The 20847-nt window shown below is 37.8% G+C and overlaps 1 protein-coding gene across 2 annotated transcripts in view; it reads right to left on the bottom strand.

Annotated features, from left to right (window-relative positions):
* Positions 1-17619, bottom strand: part of LOC117411111 (A-kinase anchor protein 12) — a 59748-nt gene extending 42129 nt beyond the window's left edge. Inside the window, exon 1 of one of the 2 annotated variants that reach the window (XM_034018254.3) lies at positions 17099-17619. In XM_034018254.3, coding sequence (XP_033874145.3) covers positions 17099-17215 — 117 coding nt within the window. In that variant the 5' untranslated portion in view covers positions 17216-17619. Of the gene's footprint in view, positions 1-1469; positions 1615-17098 lie in introns of those variants that run through there. The other variant, XM_059025177.1, reaches the window with a different exon arrangement.
* Positions 17620-20847: the final 3228 nt, after the last annotated feature.

The following is a 20847-nucleotide window of genomic DNA, read 5'->3' as shown; positions in this document are numbered from 1 at the left end:
TTAATGTGAGATTTATCTTTTTTTCAGTGATCATTCATAGGAGACTCAATTTACAATTGCAGAATATAATAAAGGTGGTAACAGATAAACTACATAAGATGTCAAAAAGGCCACATGGGTAGATGTTCAATAGCTCACATTGTGTACAGCTGGAGTAAATCTGACCTTATAAGAATGATCTTACATTGATGCTTTGTTGAGTTTAGTGAAGAAGCTCACAAGTACCTTTCCTGGCTTCAAGAATCCCTTAAACCAGTTATTGCCATCCATTACTTAAAATTGCAAGAGAGCATACAGGTGTTTCACCAGTAAGAATAAACACAATCCTCAAGAAAAAACTGTCAGTATAAAAAGTACTTACTATCCCTGATGAAGTCATTGGTCCAATTGGCTAAGTCTACACTGCAGGACAAGAGGAAACCATCCCCCAAGAATAACGTCTCTTTCCCACTCCTCCCACTTAAGGCCTCGGCTGCGCAAACATTCTCTCAGTCTGACATTCTGCAGGACCCCCCACCCCCTCCGCCCTGCCCTGCTGCTCAGCTCTGGAGCCCAACTGCTTCCAAACACCCCCCTGGGAGATAAAGGAAGTCCTCGGCAATGCTTGATTGCAACTCTCCAGGAAAATAAGCCCCTCTCCCTCCCCTTCTTTTGAGCTTTCTCATTGATGATATTGAACCTTCAACAACAAGAGACTGAGAAAGAATGTGGGCCTCAGTTCATAACAAGCCCGTGAGACAATGGTGATGTTATTCTGATGTACTCCAGAAAGGGTTTGTAGATAGCTGGCGATGAGTCAACACCAAACTTCTCTTTGTAAGTGCTGTGTAAGTACTGTGAAAAAGTTGGAGGCCCAAATTCACTCCTGAGAGTTTATTTAAAAAACACCCAAGAATAGAAAAACATCTACAAAGCATTTTACCAGGTGACATCTGCATTTGTTATAAAAGTCTCCATTTCAGGCATTGATGCTGTATGTAAAGCTGGCCAACTAGTAGAAAAATTTATTAGATAACATTGTGTTTTCATATATACTGTACCCTGATTTGTATTAATATATGTGTCTACAATACTGTTTTCTTTCTATTCCTATCATATCCAATATAGAATAGTCAAGAATAGTATGACATTTCACTAAAACCTAATAAATGTGGAAATTAGTTGTCTAAGGGGAATGTTTTTCTCAATTAAAAGTTAAACAACTATTTTACTATTTTTTTTATAATAGTTATACCAACTATATACCATACTAATACTAATACAAAAGCCTTTGACAACCCCACTTAACGATTAACAGGTTGCATAGTAACACAATATTTCAGCTAACTGAATTAAAAAAAAGAACATTTGGTGATATGTCATACACTAGTTATTAATTGTCAATTAACAAAATGGTGTCCTAGCAAAGCCAAACAATTTTAACACCAAGTGGCGAATTAAATCTTGCTATCAGGATCTCTGGGACCCACCTTCCAACAGCTGCAGTAGAGAGTACCTCCAGGAAAGAGAGGATCCATTCTATTGCTTCCTTCCCTGCTGGGATTGGAGCTCTTGGGTCAAAGGAGCTTAGGCAGCAGGTTGAGAGATACTAATCCACAACGCAGGGCAACTCAAGCTTTATGTACATCTGCTGTATATAGTGTAGTCTGCAGTTGATGCACAAGAATGCACTTTTTCTTTTAGGCAGATTTAGTTAAAGTCATCATTTTTCGTAGGCAGTGCGTGGAAAGAGAAACATTTTCCAAAGACAGTCTAAAATGACGCAAATGCTACTGCACAGCAAATCCAACTGAGCTGAATCGACCTTGAAACAAATGATCTTGATAAATAGACTAGAAACATGTCTCTTTCAACCACACAACTGCTTGGTTATGGGAGCCTTTCAAGTCACAAAACTATTGTATACAATAATTCTTAAGTACTACATAATCATTCTTCTAACCTGCCTAAATCATAATCATTTGAGTTTAGAAAATAAGTGCATTACGACCGCTGCACAGTTTCTCCACAGGTCAAACTACAGCAGATTCCCAGTTTTCAGTCAAGTCGCTGCCCTGTTCCTCTTGACAGAGTAAGTCAGAGGAGAGTCCTCAGGGATGCGGTGCTGCAGTGACTGCATTCTCCTGCCAGAATGCTGAAGAAGTGTCTGTCTGCCTCGCTGGCAATGCACCTTTCTGCTGACTCAGGAAAGCTAAGTTAATTGCCTTTGCATAGCTGGACTGCAGAAGTGCCGTGCATCATAACAGATATCCGTCTACCTGGCTGAAAATATAGAAATATTCCCTGCCGCAAAGCTGGTATCAGTTTACCACAGAAAAATCAGCTCTCAAGTTTTAAAAGATGAATAACTTCTGGCACAGCACAGAACCTTCCATCATCTAGTACAGTGGTTCTCAAACTCAGGAGCATGCCCCCCTAGGGTGGTGTGGAATGTATCTTGGGGAGGGGGGGGGGGGGGCGTCAGAAGGTTCAGGGTTTTTTTTTTTTTAAATTCTGCTAATAATTACAATAATAATAACTTGAAGCATTTAGGAAGACATAATCCAGTAGGGGGTGGAAACAGTCTACAGTAATTGTCCATTAAGACATTAGTTTTTTCTTGTTATTTATTTCTTAGGAGACACCCTTATCCATGACGACTTACAATTGTTACAAGATATCACATTATTTTTACATACAATTACCCATTTATACAGTTGGGTTTTTTTACTGGACCAATCTAGGTAAAGTACCTTGCTCAAGGGTACAGCAGCAGTGTCCCCCATCTGGCATTGAACCCACAACCCTCCGGTCAAGAGTCTGGAGCCCTAACCACTACTCCACACTGCTGCCCTGATCTCTAACCACTACTCCACACTGCTGCCCTCCACACAGCTCAAACCCAACCATCACCCAATACAATCATCATGACCCAGCTCTCACTTTAACCAAATCTCCATCCTAGTATGGCCTAGTTTTTTAGATTCACCCACAACTTCCCTCATAGCCCTACCACCTGAACTCACCCCCTCAGCAGTGCTATCGTTTGGATAACCTTGAGCCAGTGAGTGTCCTTCTTATCTTCCAATCCATGTCAACAAACTTTCTGGAATTAATAGATTCTGTATCACCATCTTCAAATCAGCATTGTTAACATACTAATCAATATCACACTATGCGTTACAGCTGTGACAAGGGTTTTTTTGTAATGTGCGTTAGATTACAAATGTACAGTCGATTTATTGAATAATATGCAGAAGTTTTGTATTTCATATCCTCATAGTTTTATCAGTTGCATTTTATATACCATTTTATATGTACTGTATATACAGTAGATGTGTTTAACAGAAGAACATTAAAAAATGTTAAAACTGGTATTAATAGGCTTAATGTTTAGGTGAGGGAATGAAGATAAGTAGAATGCATCCCACATCGCAGAATGCAGAAGATTATATGGTAATTATATAAATCTATAAGCCTCCTATTTAGTATGTGTATGGGCGGATGGATTTCTGGTCAATATAGTTCTGGTCAATATATCCCAGGAGCACTTCTAGGAAGAGTCTGTCTTGTAACTTCACTACACACTGTGCAGTTTGCATAGAAATGGGCTTTACTAATGTTAACTATGCATAAATGGCCTGGAAACTACAATGCCCTATGAGAATGTACATGTAACTGGTAGCAATATAATTCCAAGAACAGAAAAAAAGAAAAAGGAAAAGAATGGTTTAATCTCCGTATACTTCCAGCAACCTCAAGAACAGCATGGTCTATCAGAAATAGATTAACCTGAAAGGTAATCCATAGATTTTATGAAGTTCAATCCCAGGTGGGTGACACTGCTGCTGTATTCTTGAGCAAGGTACTTTACCTAGATTGTTCCAGTAAAAACCCAACTATATAAATGGGTAATTGTATGTAAAAATAATGTGATATCTTGTAACAATTGTAAGTCACCCTGGATAAGGGCATCTGCTAATAAATAAATAAATAGAAAATGTTTTAAATCAAACTTCTGTTGTTTTTAATACATAATTTCATATACATGTGTTAGGGCAACCTCTTTTGTTTTAGGAGCGCTGCCTTTGGTGAAGCAGGCACGAGACAGCACTTTTAAAAATTGCCATGTGACATGTATAAAAATATACTTTATGCAGCTCAAACCCAACCATCACCCAACCATCCATGTGTATAGTCTGCTCTGTTATCACAAAAAACAGCACCCAGCATGGGAAGGTTTTGTACACATAGCCACAAGGTTTCTTTAGACAGATGTGCAAAACAGCTAGGCATGGGGGAGAAGGAAGCTTCCGTGTTGACAAATGTATTGTTTGTTTCCAGTACAGCTCAGCAAGGTCCTTGCTGTTGTTTCCCCTTTTGTCAGGATCTGAAGAAAGGTTAAGTCCAGGCAAACAGCTTTATAGCAAAGATAAAACCTCACTAGAAAACTGAGAGCCCACATGCATTTTACACAGTTCCAGCAAAAAAAATTCTTCCATTGCAACAATGCATCTTTAAATCTGCCCCTTTTAGATTCCTATAGATCTCCGAGCTGGAATGTAATGAATTCAACACACAGCTCTGTCTTTTTAAATATACTCTCATTTTCTCTTGATTTGGCAATGCACCTTTTTTAATTTCTTCTTTGGCACAGTAAACTTTGGCCATTAATGGTGCTTGAGTATATCGCTTTACACAGCTGTTTGTTAGTACAAGGGGGGTATTTATTTCAGCTAGATCTGCACATGCATGAACTGACAACAGCTTTTACCCAACAAACAACAGATTGTATCAGACTGGATTAGTTACGCTGTATTTCCCACCTGTCCCAGTCCAGAGGCCTGTCAATATGAAGCGTGACAAGTAAGAGTTGTAAACCTGCTGGACCTCACTGATGAAGCCCATTGAAAAATTAAAGAATATCAATTAAGTAAAGTGGTTTGAAATGTCTAATTATCACTGACAGAACGAAACTGCTACAAGTGTTCTTGTTGTGGATGCTGTTGACAACAGCAGGTTTCTCCACTGGTTTCATACAGTGTTAGTGGCCATTCAAGATGTGTCTCTGTTAATTAATCAAGTCAAGTCTTACGTTGCAGACTGCAGGCTGCAAAGACTGACTTACTGAATTAATAAAATACTGCACTGCAAAGGGACCAAAACTCTATAGACTGTGCCCTGACTCCAGATTAAGCCAAAATATAACAGAAATGTGGGAGAAAAAAATTGTATTAACAGGCTTCATTAACCAGCCCCAGTGGTCTTTTACAGCCAATAAATGACTGTGTAGAATCATCCAAATCTACATTCTTATTCTTTGTGACAAGAGCTGTTGCTGTCCTGTTTCAATAGAGGTTATTGTATTCACCCTTATATTCTACTAAAGTGAAGTCTGAAACATGACATTAGCCAGACGTTCTTTTTTTAATGACTTGCTGTTAATGTAATTTCACATGATGATTATAACTTAATTACCAGCAGTCTTCACAACATAACAACAGTAGTTGTATTTGAACATAAGAACATAAGAACATAAGAAAGTTTACAAACGAGAGGAGGCCATTCAGCCCATCTTGCTCGTTTGGTTGTTAGTAGCTTATTGATCCCAGAATCTCATCAAGCAGCTTCTTGAAGGATCCCAGGGTGCCAGCTTCAACAACATTACTGGGGAGCTGGGTCCAGACCCTCACAATTCTCTGTGTAAAAAAGTGCCTCCTATTTTCTGTTTTGAATGCCCCTTTATCTAATCTCCATTTGTGACCCCTGGTCCTTGTTTCTTTTTTCAGGTCAAAGAAGTCTCCTGGGTCGACACTGTCTATACCTTTTAGAATTCTGAATGCTTGAATCAGATCACCGCGTAGTCTTCTTTGTTCAAGACTGAATAGATTCAATTCTTTTAGCCTGTCTGCATCCGACATGCCTTTTAAACCCGAGATAATTCTGGTTGCTCTTCTTTGCACTCTTTCTAGAGCAGCAATATCCTTTTTGTAACAAGGTGACCAGAACTGAACACAATATTCTAGGTGAGGTCTTACTAATGCATTGTAAAGTTTTAACTTTACTTCCCTTGATTTAAATTCAACACTTCTCACAATATATCCGAGCATCTTGTTGGCCTTTTTTATAGCTTCCCCACATTGTCTAGAGAAAGACATTTCTGAGTCAACATAAACTTTAAGGTCTTTTTCATAGATTCCTTCTTCAATTTCATTATCTCCCATATGATATTTATAATGCACATTTTTATTGCCTGCATGCAATACTTTACACTTTTCTCTATTAAATTTCATTTGCCATGTGTCTGCCCAGTTCTGAATGCTGTCTAGATCATTTTAGGGCAGCAGTGTGGAGTAGTGGTTAGGGCTCTGGACTCCTGACCAGAGGGTTGTGGGTTCAATCCTGGGTGAGGGGGGACACTGCTCTGTTGTACCCTTGAGCAAGGTACTTTACCTAGATTGTTCCAGTAAAAACCCAGCTGTATAAATGGGTAACTGTATGTAAAAATAATGTGATATCTTGTAATAATTGTAAGTCGCCCTGGATAAGGGCATCTGCTAAGAAATGTAATAATAATTTTGAATGACCTTTGCTGCTGCAACAGTGTTTGCCATTCCTCCTATTTTTGTGTCGTCTGCAAATTTAACGAGTTTGCTTACTTTACCAGAATCTAAATTATTAATGTAGATTAGGAATAGCAAAGGACCTAATACTGATCCCTGTGGTACACCACTGGTTACCTCGCTCCATTTCTCCATTTTGGGGTTTCTCCTCTAATCAGTACTTTCTGTTTTCTACATGTTAACCACTCCCTAATCCATGTGCATGCATTTCCTTTAATCCCTACTGCGTTCAGTTTGAGAATTAATCTTTTATGCGGGACTTTGTCAAAAGCTTTCTGGAAATCTAAATAAATCATGTCGTATGCTTTGCAATTATCCATTGTCAATGTTGCATCCTCAAAAAAGTCAGTAGGTTAGTTAGACACGATCTCCCTTTCCTATGCTGACTGTCTCCCAGGATATTGTTACCATATAGGTAATTTTCCATTTTCCATCTTATTGGTCTGTAGTTACCTGGTTCGGTTTTGTCTCCCTTTTTGTGGATCGGTATTACGTTTGCTATTTTCCAGTCTGTCGGTACAACCCCTGTGTCAAGAGACTGTTGCATGATCTTGGTTAGCGGTTTGTAAATAACTTCTTTCATTTCTTTGAGTACTATAGCCAACTATAAGTAACCACGCAAGGTTGGGCTTGGTTAGTACCTGGATGGGAGACCGCACCCCACCCCCCCCAAAAAAAAATTCACAGGAGCTGCATGAACTGTCAGTTGGATAATGTGGTCAACCCCATATATTAAGGTAGGTGATTTATTCAACATGTCAGTTTTTAACTAAGTTTAATGGTGCTGGAGACATGCACATCATGTGAAGGAGTGAGAAGTTCAGCAGGTTAATGGCAGTCCCACACACATTTGCGTATTTGCTGGGAGGAATGCCCCAATCTTCTATCACTGCAGTGTGGTCCCCAGCCAAAGGAGGCACCCTTTGACCTTGCAGAGCTTTGGTTGGAATTATGTTACAATTTAAGATATCCCTGTAAAGCCTTCATAAGCAACCAATTGAAGATAATCCCTAACTGCAAATTTATCGATGGGGAATTTCCTTTTCTTTCCCTTTAATGCCTTCAGAAGTTCACCTGACAAATCACACAAACAGCATTCCACTGCACTCTTCATCCCATTAAAAGAATGTTCTGCATCATCGAGAGATTGTTGGGAACTCAAGAGCACAGCCCTTTGAGTTGCACCGGCCACCATTAACTACCCTGTCAAACAATGGGTCTGTAGTTCTTTCAAATGCTGTACTGGTAACAAAGCTTTATTGGTACTTTCTCCGGCCTGGTTACAGGAGTTCACAATAGCTTCTACTCTGAATATGACCAGTAGTAACTCACTACTGTAAATGAACAGCTTTACTTTATTGTACAGAAATATCTAATTAAAACAGGCAATGGATTTTCTAATCTTTGTTTGGCTCTGAAGATTTGAGAGACAGCTATTCAGTTTCCCAAGGGTGCATAGGATTTCTTTTGGCTGCAGTTGTTGAGCGTGTCCACTTAAAATGAAGGGCAAAGAAGAAATGGAAAATGAATGCAGCTCCTTTTCCAAACAAACAGACCCTTTGTTTTCAACTATAAGACTGGCAGCCGTTCAAGAGGCACTGCTATGTGAACCACATTTCTAGTCCTGCATCCCACACCCTGAAGGCATGGTTCAAGAACCACTAATCTTCAATTTTACTGTTAGAAAAAGCGGGCCAACCCTCCATCTGACCCCAAATAGCTACCTGTGATGTGAACTTTGATGGGAACTTTCAATATTCAAATGGCAAAGCACCTTCATACTTTGCACTCCAGTCCTAAAATGGTGCAATGTTCCACACGGTTCTGAAAATATGTTTTAAATATCAGAGAAAATTAATAAGCCCATATGACAATGTTGAAAACATCAGGTATTTACATTTCCTGTAAAACGTTTTTAGTGTGAAAACATTATTGGGTAAACAATTTAAATAAAAATAAAAAAAACCCTTTTACAACAGTGCTCTGTTTGAATATGCCATTTTCAACCCTGTACTTGCTGCAAATACAGAGACATTCCTACTTGGCTCACAAAGTGACATGATGACAGACAGGCTTCAAGGACAGAGCAAGCTTGTATCAGAGTTACCTTTAAGGAATGTAAACAAGCTGGTCAGAAAGGCCTGATAGCTGATAAGTGTAGTGCACAGAACACTAAAGTATGAAAGACACAAAACAGACACTAAAAGAGTTTTTATTTTAGAATTAAAATAAACATGTTTATGGGGACATTTTAGAGGACCTGTGGAAGGGCTGAAGCCCTGCACATGTAAATCATGTTTTTCTATTTTTGTTTCTTTTTAATATTGTAAAATTAAGTTAAAATGTAAGTTTGGATTAAATATGGCAGGGTTGGGGCCAGAGTCCCCTCCCTGCTAATAGGATAAGCGTGGAATGTGGCCATTCTCAAACTGGTTAATTAATCAATTATACCTTAATCAGAGGTTGGATAGTTTAGAAGGGCTGAGAGCAGGCACTGATGACGGTATATCATTATTTTGAATGTGTTTGATTTTTTTTCCTGCTTTAACAACTTTGTTTTGAAAATATTTTATGCAAAGTATATTAAAGTGACATGGTCTTGAAATCTAAATGCTATATTCATGTTGTATACAGTGCATTTTTAAACATCCGCTGGCAGTGTGTAACAGTAAGTTTATTAAAATAAACTATGATGGGCTACTGTTTTCTTTTTTTCTGCTGGCTAGTGGAGAAAATGTGTTTAACAGTCGATATATATCTGGTCTAACCTCATACACAGCAAGCCGTTTCAATCATTCCCATGAGACTTAATTTCTTCCACTTATAAAATGCTTGACCTTGAAGAGCAAACTCCTGGCCAATAGACAAAACCCACAACTGGAAACATTGTAATGTACTATAATGTCATCCCTTTTTCCGGAACATAGACAGTATGTTGCAAAAATATGTTATAAACTAATAATTGGTAGAGGCTTAACCAAACAGCAACTGAAGAGAATTCAGGGGGAAAACATAGCAGGGCTTACGGTATAACCAGGCCCAAAAGACTTCTATTCTGACAAATACACAAATATATGAATTAATATATGATCTAGATTGGTATTATTGGATGGAGGGCAAGCCAAGAAAAAGACTTGTCATGGTTTTCCCCCAGTTAATTAATCTGTCAAAGTCAAAACACGCTGCAAATGTAGAACTTGGAATGCACATAAACAGTAATACTGAAAGAACCACAAATTGATCACAAGACAAAGAGCCTATATGAGTCAAGTAAAAAAATACATATTTCTATTAAAGCTCTATGTTTACACGGTTTAATGGCAAATATAAATATAACTCTTAAGCCGATCGATTTCAATCGGCTCGCAAAGTTTAAACACGTTTAATATTTTGCAATGCGATTCCCTTGCATCGGGGAGTGTGTCATACCCACTCGCAAGTCTCAAAGTCAGCAACCAATGAGTTCACCGTGTTCAGTCACATGACTGGAGACACGCATGTATTCTCTCTCTATTAATGCGCTCACAAGGTACTCCATGTATATAATGTATACTATGATGTTAACTATTAGACTAAATGTTTGCAGAATACAGTACTTAAAAACTGGTGCTATAACCATAATTAATTTATTATTAACAGTGTTTAATTAAATTATACCAAATAATGTTTTTATTTACAATGAAGGGAAAACATAATACATGTTTTCATTATAAGCATTTGTTCGACACAGTATGTTCCCTACATTGCAAAAAAAAACCCTAATTAGGTATAATTTCATTAAAACACTATTAATATTAAATGAATCATGGTTGTAGCAGCATTTTTTTAAGTATTGTGTAAATATTTAGTCTAATAGTCAAAAAGTACAATGCTTATGGGGCTGTCAGGGCTTCAAAAGATGTCAGCACAGACACTATACACAAACCAATGAAATACCTTGTGTTTGCATGTATGTTTGTTGTGTGTGTGTGTGTGTGTGCATTAATAGAGAGAGAGAATATACATGTCTCCAGTCATATGTGGTTTTCACGATCACTCCACCATCTAGCCAAAATTGTATATAGTACTTAGCCTTATGTTTTCGCATGGTGTCATTGATTTGCCCAATTGCTGTGTACTTTATGCATCCAGGGCAGCAAACATCAGAAAAAAAATCACAAATTGTGTGTCCCTTCCTGCGATTTCAATCGGGCTGTGTGTGATGCCTGCTCTCAGAGGTGTTTTTTGCGATGCAACCTCTGCCAGAGAGATGCGACGATCGCATCAGGCAGTGCGTCCCCGGCTTTAGTTTAAGTTTAGTGGGGCCAAAGGTCTAGACAGCATTCAGAACTGGGCAGACACATGGCAAATGACATTTAATAGAGAAAAGTGTAAGGTACTGTACGCAGACAATAAAAATGTGCATTAAAAATATCATATGGGACATACTGAAATTGAAGAAGGAATCTATGAAAAAGACCTAGGAGTTTGTGTTGACTCAGAAATGTCTTCATCTAGACAATGTGGGGAAGCTATAAAAAAGGCCAACAAGATGCTTGGAAGTATTGTGAAAAGTGATGAATTTGAATCAAGGGAAGTAATGTTAAAACTTTACTATGCATTAGTAAGACCTCATCTAGAATATTGTGTTCAGTTCTGATCACCTTGTTACAAAAAGTATATTGCTGCTCTAGAAAATGTGCAAAGAAGAGCAACCAGAATTATCCCGGTTTAAAGGCATGTCGTATGCAGACAGGCTAAAAGAATTGAATCTATTCAGTCTTGAACAAAGAAGACTACGCAGTGATCTGATTCAAGCATTCAAAATTCTAAAAGGTATTGATAATGTCGACCCAGGGGACTTTTTCGACCTGAAAAAAGAAACAAGGACCAGGGGTCACAAATGGAGATTAGATAAAGGGGCATTCAGAACAGAAAGTAGGAGGCACTTTTTTACAAAGAGAATTGTGAGAGTCTGGAACCAACTCCCCAGTAATGTTGTTGAAGCTGACACCCTGGGATCCTTTAAGAAGCTGCTTGATGAGATTCTGGAATCAATAAGCTACTAACAACCAAATGAGCAAGATGGGCTGAATGGCCTCCTCTTGTTTATAAACTTTCTTATGTTCTTATGTAACACTATATTTTTCGGAACCCCACTACTTACCTTTTAACACACTAATTAAAAACATACGCGCTTTAAGTCTATAACTTTGTATCCAAGGCATTTGGATAGTTCAGTATTTAACAGCCTGTTAAAACATTAACATTCATTTTATAATAATTGCATGTTGCAAAAGGCTGGTGCACTGCAAAAGGAATCAAATGGAGTGCTGATGAAAGCTGAAAGACGATGGTACTGACTCTAGTCTGGCATGGTCCAACAGACACCGCTGACTGCTCTGAACCTCAATCCTGGCCTGAACATCTACATTAAGTAATGAAGTCCTGGGTCTGTCTTCAGTGAGAATGACATTTGTACAAAACTATTATTGTAATGTGGACTAATGTCCACTGGGGGCTAGACTGAGGCTCACTAAACATGTTCAAACCAAGATCCAGAGAGGTAACAGTAATGAAAGACTAGTGAAATACTAACTCACTGATGGAGTCAATTGAACTATTTTACAAGTAATTTCCAGTGGTTTTTTTATACATTAATTGCAGTTACATTACACCGTTTACTCTGTAGAGGGCTAACATAGCTCTACGCAGATCAGGCACTGAAATCAGATATATCTGGTCTAACTTCATACAAAGCAAGCCGTTTCAATCATTCCCATGAGACTTTATTTCTTCCACTTAAAATGCTTGACCTTGAAGAGCAAACTCCTGGCCAATAGACAAAACCCACAACTGGAAACATTGTAATGTACTATAATGTCCTCCCTTTTTCCGGAACATAGACAGTATGTTGCAAAAATATGTTATAAACTAATCATTTGTAGAGGCTTAACCAGACAGCAACTGAAGAGAATTTGGCGGGGAAAACATAGCAGGGCTTATGGTATAACCAGGCCCAAAAGACTTCTATTCTGACAAATACAAAAATCTATGAATTAATATATGATCTAGATTGGTATTATTGGATGCAGGGCAAGCCAAGAAAAAGACTTGTCATGGTTTTCCCCCAGTTAATTAATCTGTCAAAGTCAATACAAGCAGCAGGAATGTATTTTGCTTTTGAACAGTTCTTCTAAAAATAAACACTGCAAATGCAGAACTTGTGAGCATGGAATGCACATAAACAGTAATACTGAAATTATACAAGAACCACAAATTGATCACAAGACAAAGAGCCTATATTAGTCAAGTAAAAAAATAGACACATATTTCTCTATGTTAAGCTCTTACATGGTTTAATGGCAAATATAGTTTAACTCTCAGTGGGACCATTTTGTCTGGTGCATCTCAATGGATTCAGCTGGGGACTGAAACACAAGAAACTTTTTAAACGTATATCTATTACTGAACACAGGCAGGAAAATGTACCCAGTCTGGCACATGCTTTGTGTGTAACTTTTCCAAGTTTTCAGTACTTTATGCATTCTAATAAAAAAAACAATTGAATTCATCCATATAATGGTATCCCAAGAATCTTTTACTCTCAATAAACTTTATCACAACTGGATAACCGTTTCTGTATAAATATGTCAAAAGTCTCTGTAATATGGCTACCTTTTACTGCTGTAGAAGTTGGCACACAACTTACATTAAATCACACTGAAAAAAACTAAATTTCATGGACCATAAAACATGTAACTCCATGGGAGAGAACTATATTGAGGATCGGGTGCATAAAGTAAGACTTTGATGCAGAACCTAAATTTAAACTTTAAAAGAGAATAACATGTTTTCATTTCAAACACATTGGGCAAGAGACCACACATGTGATCCAATGCAAATGTTCTTTTCATAACCTTTCAAGTAAGCAGGATGCTCTTGAATGTTCCTTTATCAAGACAAATAATCACCTCTAGGGCTTAAAATTGTTATAATACCATTGTAAGGCAACACATTTGAAACACATAATGGTATTAACATGGTACCATAATACCATTATGTATGACGTGTTACCATGATATGTATTGCCACTGAAGATCATTCAGGAAGGGGACAGCAATGTAAAGGTTTATCCCCATCTTACCCCTAAATAGTATAGGAAAATTATACCAAAAAATACAACACAACACACCACCAGGGAAGACTGCTTTATCTAAATGTATCCTCTTTATATGCCTCAGTCTGGAATACTTAAATAAATACATTGTATACAGTAAGTGTACAGGGAATATTCTGATATTTAGTGAATGTGCCTAAATACAATTCACCCCCACCCTGAAAAAAAAAAACACCTCAACCTCATCACACACATACGCCCCTCCCATGTAAACCAATTAGCAAACACAGTAATACTTCAACAGGCAGAGCACCAACGCAGCATACATTATGACTTCCTGTCCACTGCATGTTTAAGGGTTGTATTCTAATAAACACAAAAGACTGGAGCGGCAAATTAAACACACTGTGTTGTGGGATACAGATTCTGTGCTTCACTCGTTAAGTCAAACAGACTGACATAAACATAAAGCATGAACATTGTAATGTCTAGCAGCAACTGATATATATTGAGTCTGACTCTGCTCTGTCCCCAATGTCTGTCTATCCCAAAATAAAAAGCACTGAACCAGTGCATTGAACCAGTTCTGAAAACACTTGAGCATTTCTGAAAACAAGAAATCGCTGTTTATCAGCCTCATCTCCAGCAAAGTGCTCAACATCTCTGCTAATGCTTTCAAAGCCTCTTAAAAAAGTGTACTGCTGTTTGAGGTAGCACTTTTAAACTTTTAAAAGTTTACTGCAGTATACCATGGTAAAGGCAAAGCTTAGTAAAGCATTGTGGGGCTGAGTAAAACACAGGCAAGCAAGATAAATCACAAGGAGGTATGGTAAAGTAAAAACACGATCGACCACAGGAAATGCAAAGACACTGGGAACAGTTGGCAAAATTTGGATTTTAAAGCACTTATCACAATACAATGAGCTTCCAGGGTCATGAAGTTCACCACTCGATTTCAAAAGTTTTTATAACAAAAAAAAAAAGTCAACTTAAAGCTCTGAGATGTAATTTTGTCGGTGTTTACTAGCACTTTAAGACCCAGAATGTCTGAAGACACAGGCTATACTGCTACTGCTCCTGCTGGATCCTACAAGCTAACTTGTTATCAGTCTTTAGACTATAGACTGCCAGGTGAATACCAGATGGGTAACCCTTTCCATTAACTTTTTACATTGGAGATAAATATTGCAGAACCACAGTTGCTCCATTTATGGCATATACTTTTATTATCCGAGTTGAAATGTACAGATCCGTACAAGGCGGAGCAGGGTAATACAGGTGTATCAAGATCCTTTAACTGGAACAAAAGGGAACAGTAAAGTGAATAACCTTCATGTCTGTACATCCAGTAAATTAAAAGTACATAGGGACACTACTGGAACCAAACTGTGAGCTACAGTATAGTGGGCAAGACTTGAAGGACTGGAGTCTTCAGATATATTCAATACAGAGTAGGTGTTACCTTCGTAGCAGCGAAGCGACTCAGAAACTGATACTGAGAGTGAAATGAAGCAAATGTTTATTTAAACACATAGAGATAAAGTTCTTATCTGTGGACAATGGGAGATGTCAGGGGGAGGAGCTGGAATTCCTAAAGGTACACAATAAACCTTTTCAGTCCTAAGCAGTGGTGGGGCTGCACTACCCCAACTCCTCAGTCAGCTGCCAACCTTCCAGTGGAAGCGGCAGACTATTTCTTTAGGTTTTAAAGTCAAACAAGCCTGAGGAACTACGTGCACTTCCTCATAACTACCACCCCCTGGGAATAGAGTTTATTACAAACTGCAGAACCAGGGCAATACTTCAGACTGCACAGTTAATAACAGTGCGGCATATTTAACTATGTTGTGGTACGGTAAACATCACATTTATTTAATAAGTGTTTTATTAACCCTTAAAGTGTGGCATAGCATGGTAAAATCATATGAAAGGTTGGAAAGCAAATACGTATATTTAACATTGAAGCATAGAAAGGCATATGGTAAACAACAAAGACATATGGTAAAGCATGGTATACAAAACAAGCAAATTGTTACTGTATTTTCACTACTGTGCACTTAACATCAAGTTGATAAATGATTTATTTATTTGATAGATGCCTTTATCCAAGGCAAGAAATCATTTTCATGTATTTTTATTATTTTAGCCAAGGCAGAGATTAATGACACCAGATACAATACATGCTAAAACATGTTTCAAGTAATACAAGGATGTTACGTTTATTAGACTTGCCCTGTTGGTTTTACATGTTTGGAATTATAAAATTACAAACAGGACCAGTACAGCTCAATAGTGCAGGAAAAAAAAAAAACACAACCAAATGTTCTGCCAAAGTTGTATAAGGTACTGCTAAAAAAATATAAGGCAAAAGATAATGTAATCAGTCGTTATGGTTGGCTGGAAAGGATTTTATCTGGTTGCTATTTATTTTAAGTTGGTTCCCAAGGACTTTTTAAAACGTTTTTTTTTATGTTGTATGCTCGCATTATGAATAACATTAATGCATACATGCCAACAGTCCCTATATGATCGGGACAGTCCCAATTTCCTAGCAAATGTCCCGCGTCCCGATGCATAGTGAAGAAAGTCCCGATATTTACCCATGGAAAACTATTCATTTATTCTGCACAGTAGAGTTAGTGAAAACCACACGCTGTTATCTTCGTGCGGCTGACACACCTGCTGATCACTAACTTCTACAAAGGTAAGAACGCTTCATTATGTGTATTTTTACAGTCATGATGGTCTTGTGGTGTTGAGTTTGGGGGATACGTCTATTATATGATAATGAGTGTTTTTTGTGTATGACCCCTCCCATGTGGATGCTTTCACAACTGATGCTTGATCTTCTACAGCAGGAATAAATATAGTGGAATATAGTGAAGGAGTGGCTAAGAGAATACACTCATATTACATGTGCTAGAATTTCAAATATATTTAGGATTTTTCTTTAATTGCTAGTCTTACTTTATATTTTCTCCTGTAATACTGTATCAATTGGAATTCTGAGCAAACACCTGATTTTTTTCCCCCAGCATTACTATAACAGAACATGTATCTACAAATACAATAATAACAGTAAAATAATATAAATAAATAAATTAAAACTATATTAGTGCTGTAGACCTATATAAAAAGTTAAAAAGTGCACGTTATTTATAAACTAACTGACGTTGAAGCAGTATTTCTGAAGATGGTGACATTCCTTGTCCCTGCCTAATTTTTTCTGTGGGAATTACGATACTATTACTTCCCCAGGGGTGCCCCTAGTGCCTCCTCTTGGAAGCTTCTGCGCCAATCTGCGTGATTACCTAGGCTGCAAATTTTAAAGCAAGGAAAACAAGCGTTATTTAATCAACTGAGAAATTAGACAGATATAGCGAGTCAACTATTTTACCTTGGCATCAGCATCCTCTCCTTGAATCTCGTCATTCACGGCTTCACTCTGCTCTTTATTAGTTGTCGCATCTTCTTGACTCTTTCCAGACCGCTCTGCAGAGGTTGCTGTCCCCATAGCTCAAACCAACACCGTATTTTTTCCTCCCGTTAAGAAAAAAAAAAATGACAACAGCAAAAAAAAAAAAAACAACCAAAAAACCAAAAAAAAACAACCCAAAACCCCAACAACAACAAACACTATCTGCAAACCCCTTTCTGGATAGTCAGACTCTCAAGTAATGCAATAAGGATTCCTGCAAACTCTTTTAGAAAATCGCCTCCCCTTCTCTATCACATGAACACAGATCAGTCACGCCTTGCAGCATCAGATAATGAAAAAAATGTCCATGAAAGGTAGCTGGTGAATAGTGAACCCCTTCTGTGCTCCCAACAAGCAACTGCGCTGATGCACTTTAAAATGTTAGGGTCTGAGGAACGTAGACTGTAATCAAACGCCTATCTAAATGAACTTAATCAGGTGATGTACCGTGATGGAACCCTCCTCTTCAGTTTGTTCGAGATGCTGACGCAGCAGCAGGTTCAGAATAACAGAATGGCTAGTCCCAATGTGACCGGGTGTACAGCAACTTACTTATTATCAAGAAAGTTAAATGGAAAAAAAAACTGACTGTGGGTATGTCAGTATGAGTTAGAACACTTCCGATCCATTAATTTTACTGACGCACCGCGTCATATTGAAAAATAATATTACTGTACAACACAACTGCCTTAATGCAAACCTTGAATCAGTCACGAGGATGATTCAGAAAAGAAAAACAAAGAAACAGTTACAGTTCACAGATAATTATCCATCAGATATGTCTTTTATTACAATTCCAAGCTGAAACTGTTTTTAAACGTTTCAGTACTGCACGTTACATACCGATAGGGTTCTGATGTAGTTGGTTCAGGTTCTGATGCAGTTGGACGTTGCTTCTAACAGGTATTTTAAGTATTACGTATTGACTGTGCCTGAAACACAGAAAAGGTGCGCAGCATCATATCTGCAATTGTAATTTTTTCAATTTTATTTACTGTATTTCATGTATTATGCTTTTTGTTTTTACTGTAACTTGTAAAGCGCTTTGTGATGGTCGACCACTATGAAAGGCGCTATATAAAATAAAGATGGATTGATTTTGGTCAAAGTACACACGGAGACAGGGATATGGGCAAATATAAAACATTGAAATGTTTGTCTATGGTCAATTTGCATAGTGAACTTGAAATTACCACAATTTCCCAATTTGTATACTGAATTTACAGTGCTTGACTATTGTTTGCTTTGGCTTTCCTCTGATTGACTGTGTTATTTGCTTATGTGATATATCTTACACTTTAATAAAGGGTACACATTTTGTGAGAAACAAAAAAAAGCCATATTTACTATTTTTACAATATTTTTTTTTTTTACTGTTACAATTGGTGGTTTTGTAGCATCACAAATAGTATTGTAGTTCTGAAGGGGAAAGTACAGTACAATACATCACATGTGCTAGGAAAGTTTTGTAACACACTATTTTTTTGGCAGGGAGGCCTCTATTACTAACTCATAACTGAGATCCATTATGTATTCTATTTATACAACAGGACACTTTTATTAGTGTAATGGTTTAATGGATTATGTTTAAAAATGATGGGTAGAAATGGCTGAAAAAAACATATGATGTTCTGAAGTTTAGAGCATTTTTAAAGCATCACAGTAAAAAAAAGTTTGTGCATTAATTGAAAGGTACAGCATGTCTATATGCTATACCATGTTAGCATTAGGTATTTAGAGAGATGTGGGGTGTAACAATGTATTTTAAGCTTTTATCTATTACACTAGTTGGACTATGGAATTGGCTACAGACATACTCATTAGAATCAAGCTTTTCTGCCTTACGGTAGAGTTCAAACCTTATGGGATATTAGTGTATATCCTAATAAATCCCAAGCAGTACCATTACAAGACATCTTCTTTACAAGAAGAGATACCCCGCACCCAACGTATTAACAGTATTAACATTAGATTTCGATTTCGGACACATGCTTTGTTTCTCACATGTTAATATTTTAACCAAGCTTTTTTTTTTCACTGCCAAAAGCTAACATTTATAGTTTCATGCTCTATTAGCAATGTCGAAAAAGTCCTGTCCTGTGGTATGTTGTAAAATGAAAACATGCCTATTTCTCATGTGGTTTTACTTAAGAGTATTACATGACAATGAGGACCAGGGCTGGAATTGTTTTATCCTGCCATTACAACTCTCTGAACATTGTTTACTGAGAAGTGATAATCTAGATCCCCAAGCCATAGCAATTTGAAATTGTTCCAGAACAAATATGCAGAATCTAAGTTACTCGTGTGATTTGGAGTTGTTACATAAAGGATCTGTGCTGGAGGTGGTTGCTCAGTAAACAAATGAACAATTGTGTAGAAATGCCTGAAAAGGAGGAGTGGGTGACAAGAAATACCGATGCTGTTCCAAAGGTGGGCTTCATTCTACCCCCTTTCCTAAATGAAGCAGTTCACTGTAGCAATTACTCTGCTTTACTTTGAATTCATCTTCCACCACATAACTCCCTAAAAGGACCAATCCTATCCCTTTGCATGTGAAGGTTAATCAAGAGCATAATATATATTGTCACAAGATATACTATAACAGGCACTAGGGAATTTGTTTTATATACAATGCCTTGCATAAGTATTCACCCCCCTTGGACTTTTCCACATTTTGTAGTGTTACAACGTGGAATTAAAATTGATTTAATTAGGATTTTTTGTCACTGATCTACACAAAATAGTCTACATATTTTTCAAAATTATTTACAAATAAAAAACTGAAAAGTCTTGATTGCATAAGTATTCACCCCCTTTGCTGTGACACCCCTAAATAAGCTCTGGTGCAACCAATTGCCTTCAGAAGTCACATAATTAGTTGAATGGAGTCCACCTGTGTGCAATTAAAGTGTCACATGATCTCAGATTAAATACATCTGTTTCTGGAAGGCCCCAGAGTTTGTTAGAGAGCATGTCTAAACAAACAGCATCATAAAGACCAAGGAGCTATCAAAACAAGTCCGGGATAAAGTTCTGGAGAAGCACCAATCAGGGTTGGGTTATAAAAAATATCCCAAACTTTGAACATCCCACGGAGCACCGTTAAATCCATTATTAAAAAATGGAAAGAATATGGCACAACCGCGATTCTGCCTAGAGAAGGCCATACACCAAAACTCAGTGACTAGGTAAGGAGGGCATTAGTCAGAGAAGCAACCAAGAGGCCAATGGTAACTCTGAAGGAGCTGGAGAGATCCACAGCTGAGATGGGAGAAACCGTCCATGGGACAACTATAACTCGGACGCTCCACAAAGCTGGGCTTTATGGATGAGTGGCGAGAAGAAAGCCATTGCTGAAAAAAACCCATATCAAATCCTTTTTGGATTTTGCCAAAAGGCATGTGGGAGACACAGCAAACATGTGGAAAAAGGTTCTCTGGTCTGATGGGACCAAAATTGAACTTTTTGGCCTTAGCGCAAAACGCTATGTGTGGCGCAAAGCCAACGCTGCTCATCACCCTGAGAATACCATCCCCACGGTGAAGCATGGTGGTGGCAGCATCATGTTATGGGGATGCTTTTCATCGGCAGGGACTGGGAAACTGGTCAGGATTGAGGACAAGATGGATGGAACCAAATACAGGGAAATTCTAGAGGAAAACCTG

The sequence above is a fragment of the Acipenser ruthenus genome, chromosome 6 (assembly GCF_902713425.1).
Source record: "Acipenser ruthenus chromosome 6, fAciRut3.2 maternal haplotype, whole genome shotgun sequence".
NCBI lineage: Eukaryota > Metazoa > Chordata > Actinopteri > Acipenseriformes > Acipenseridae > Acipenser > Acipenser ruthenus.
The sequence above is the reverse complement of the archived record's forward strand: the minus strand, read 5'-3'. Positions and strand labels throughout refer to the sequence as shown.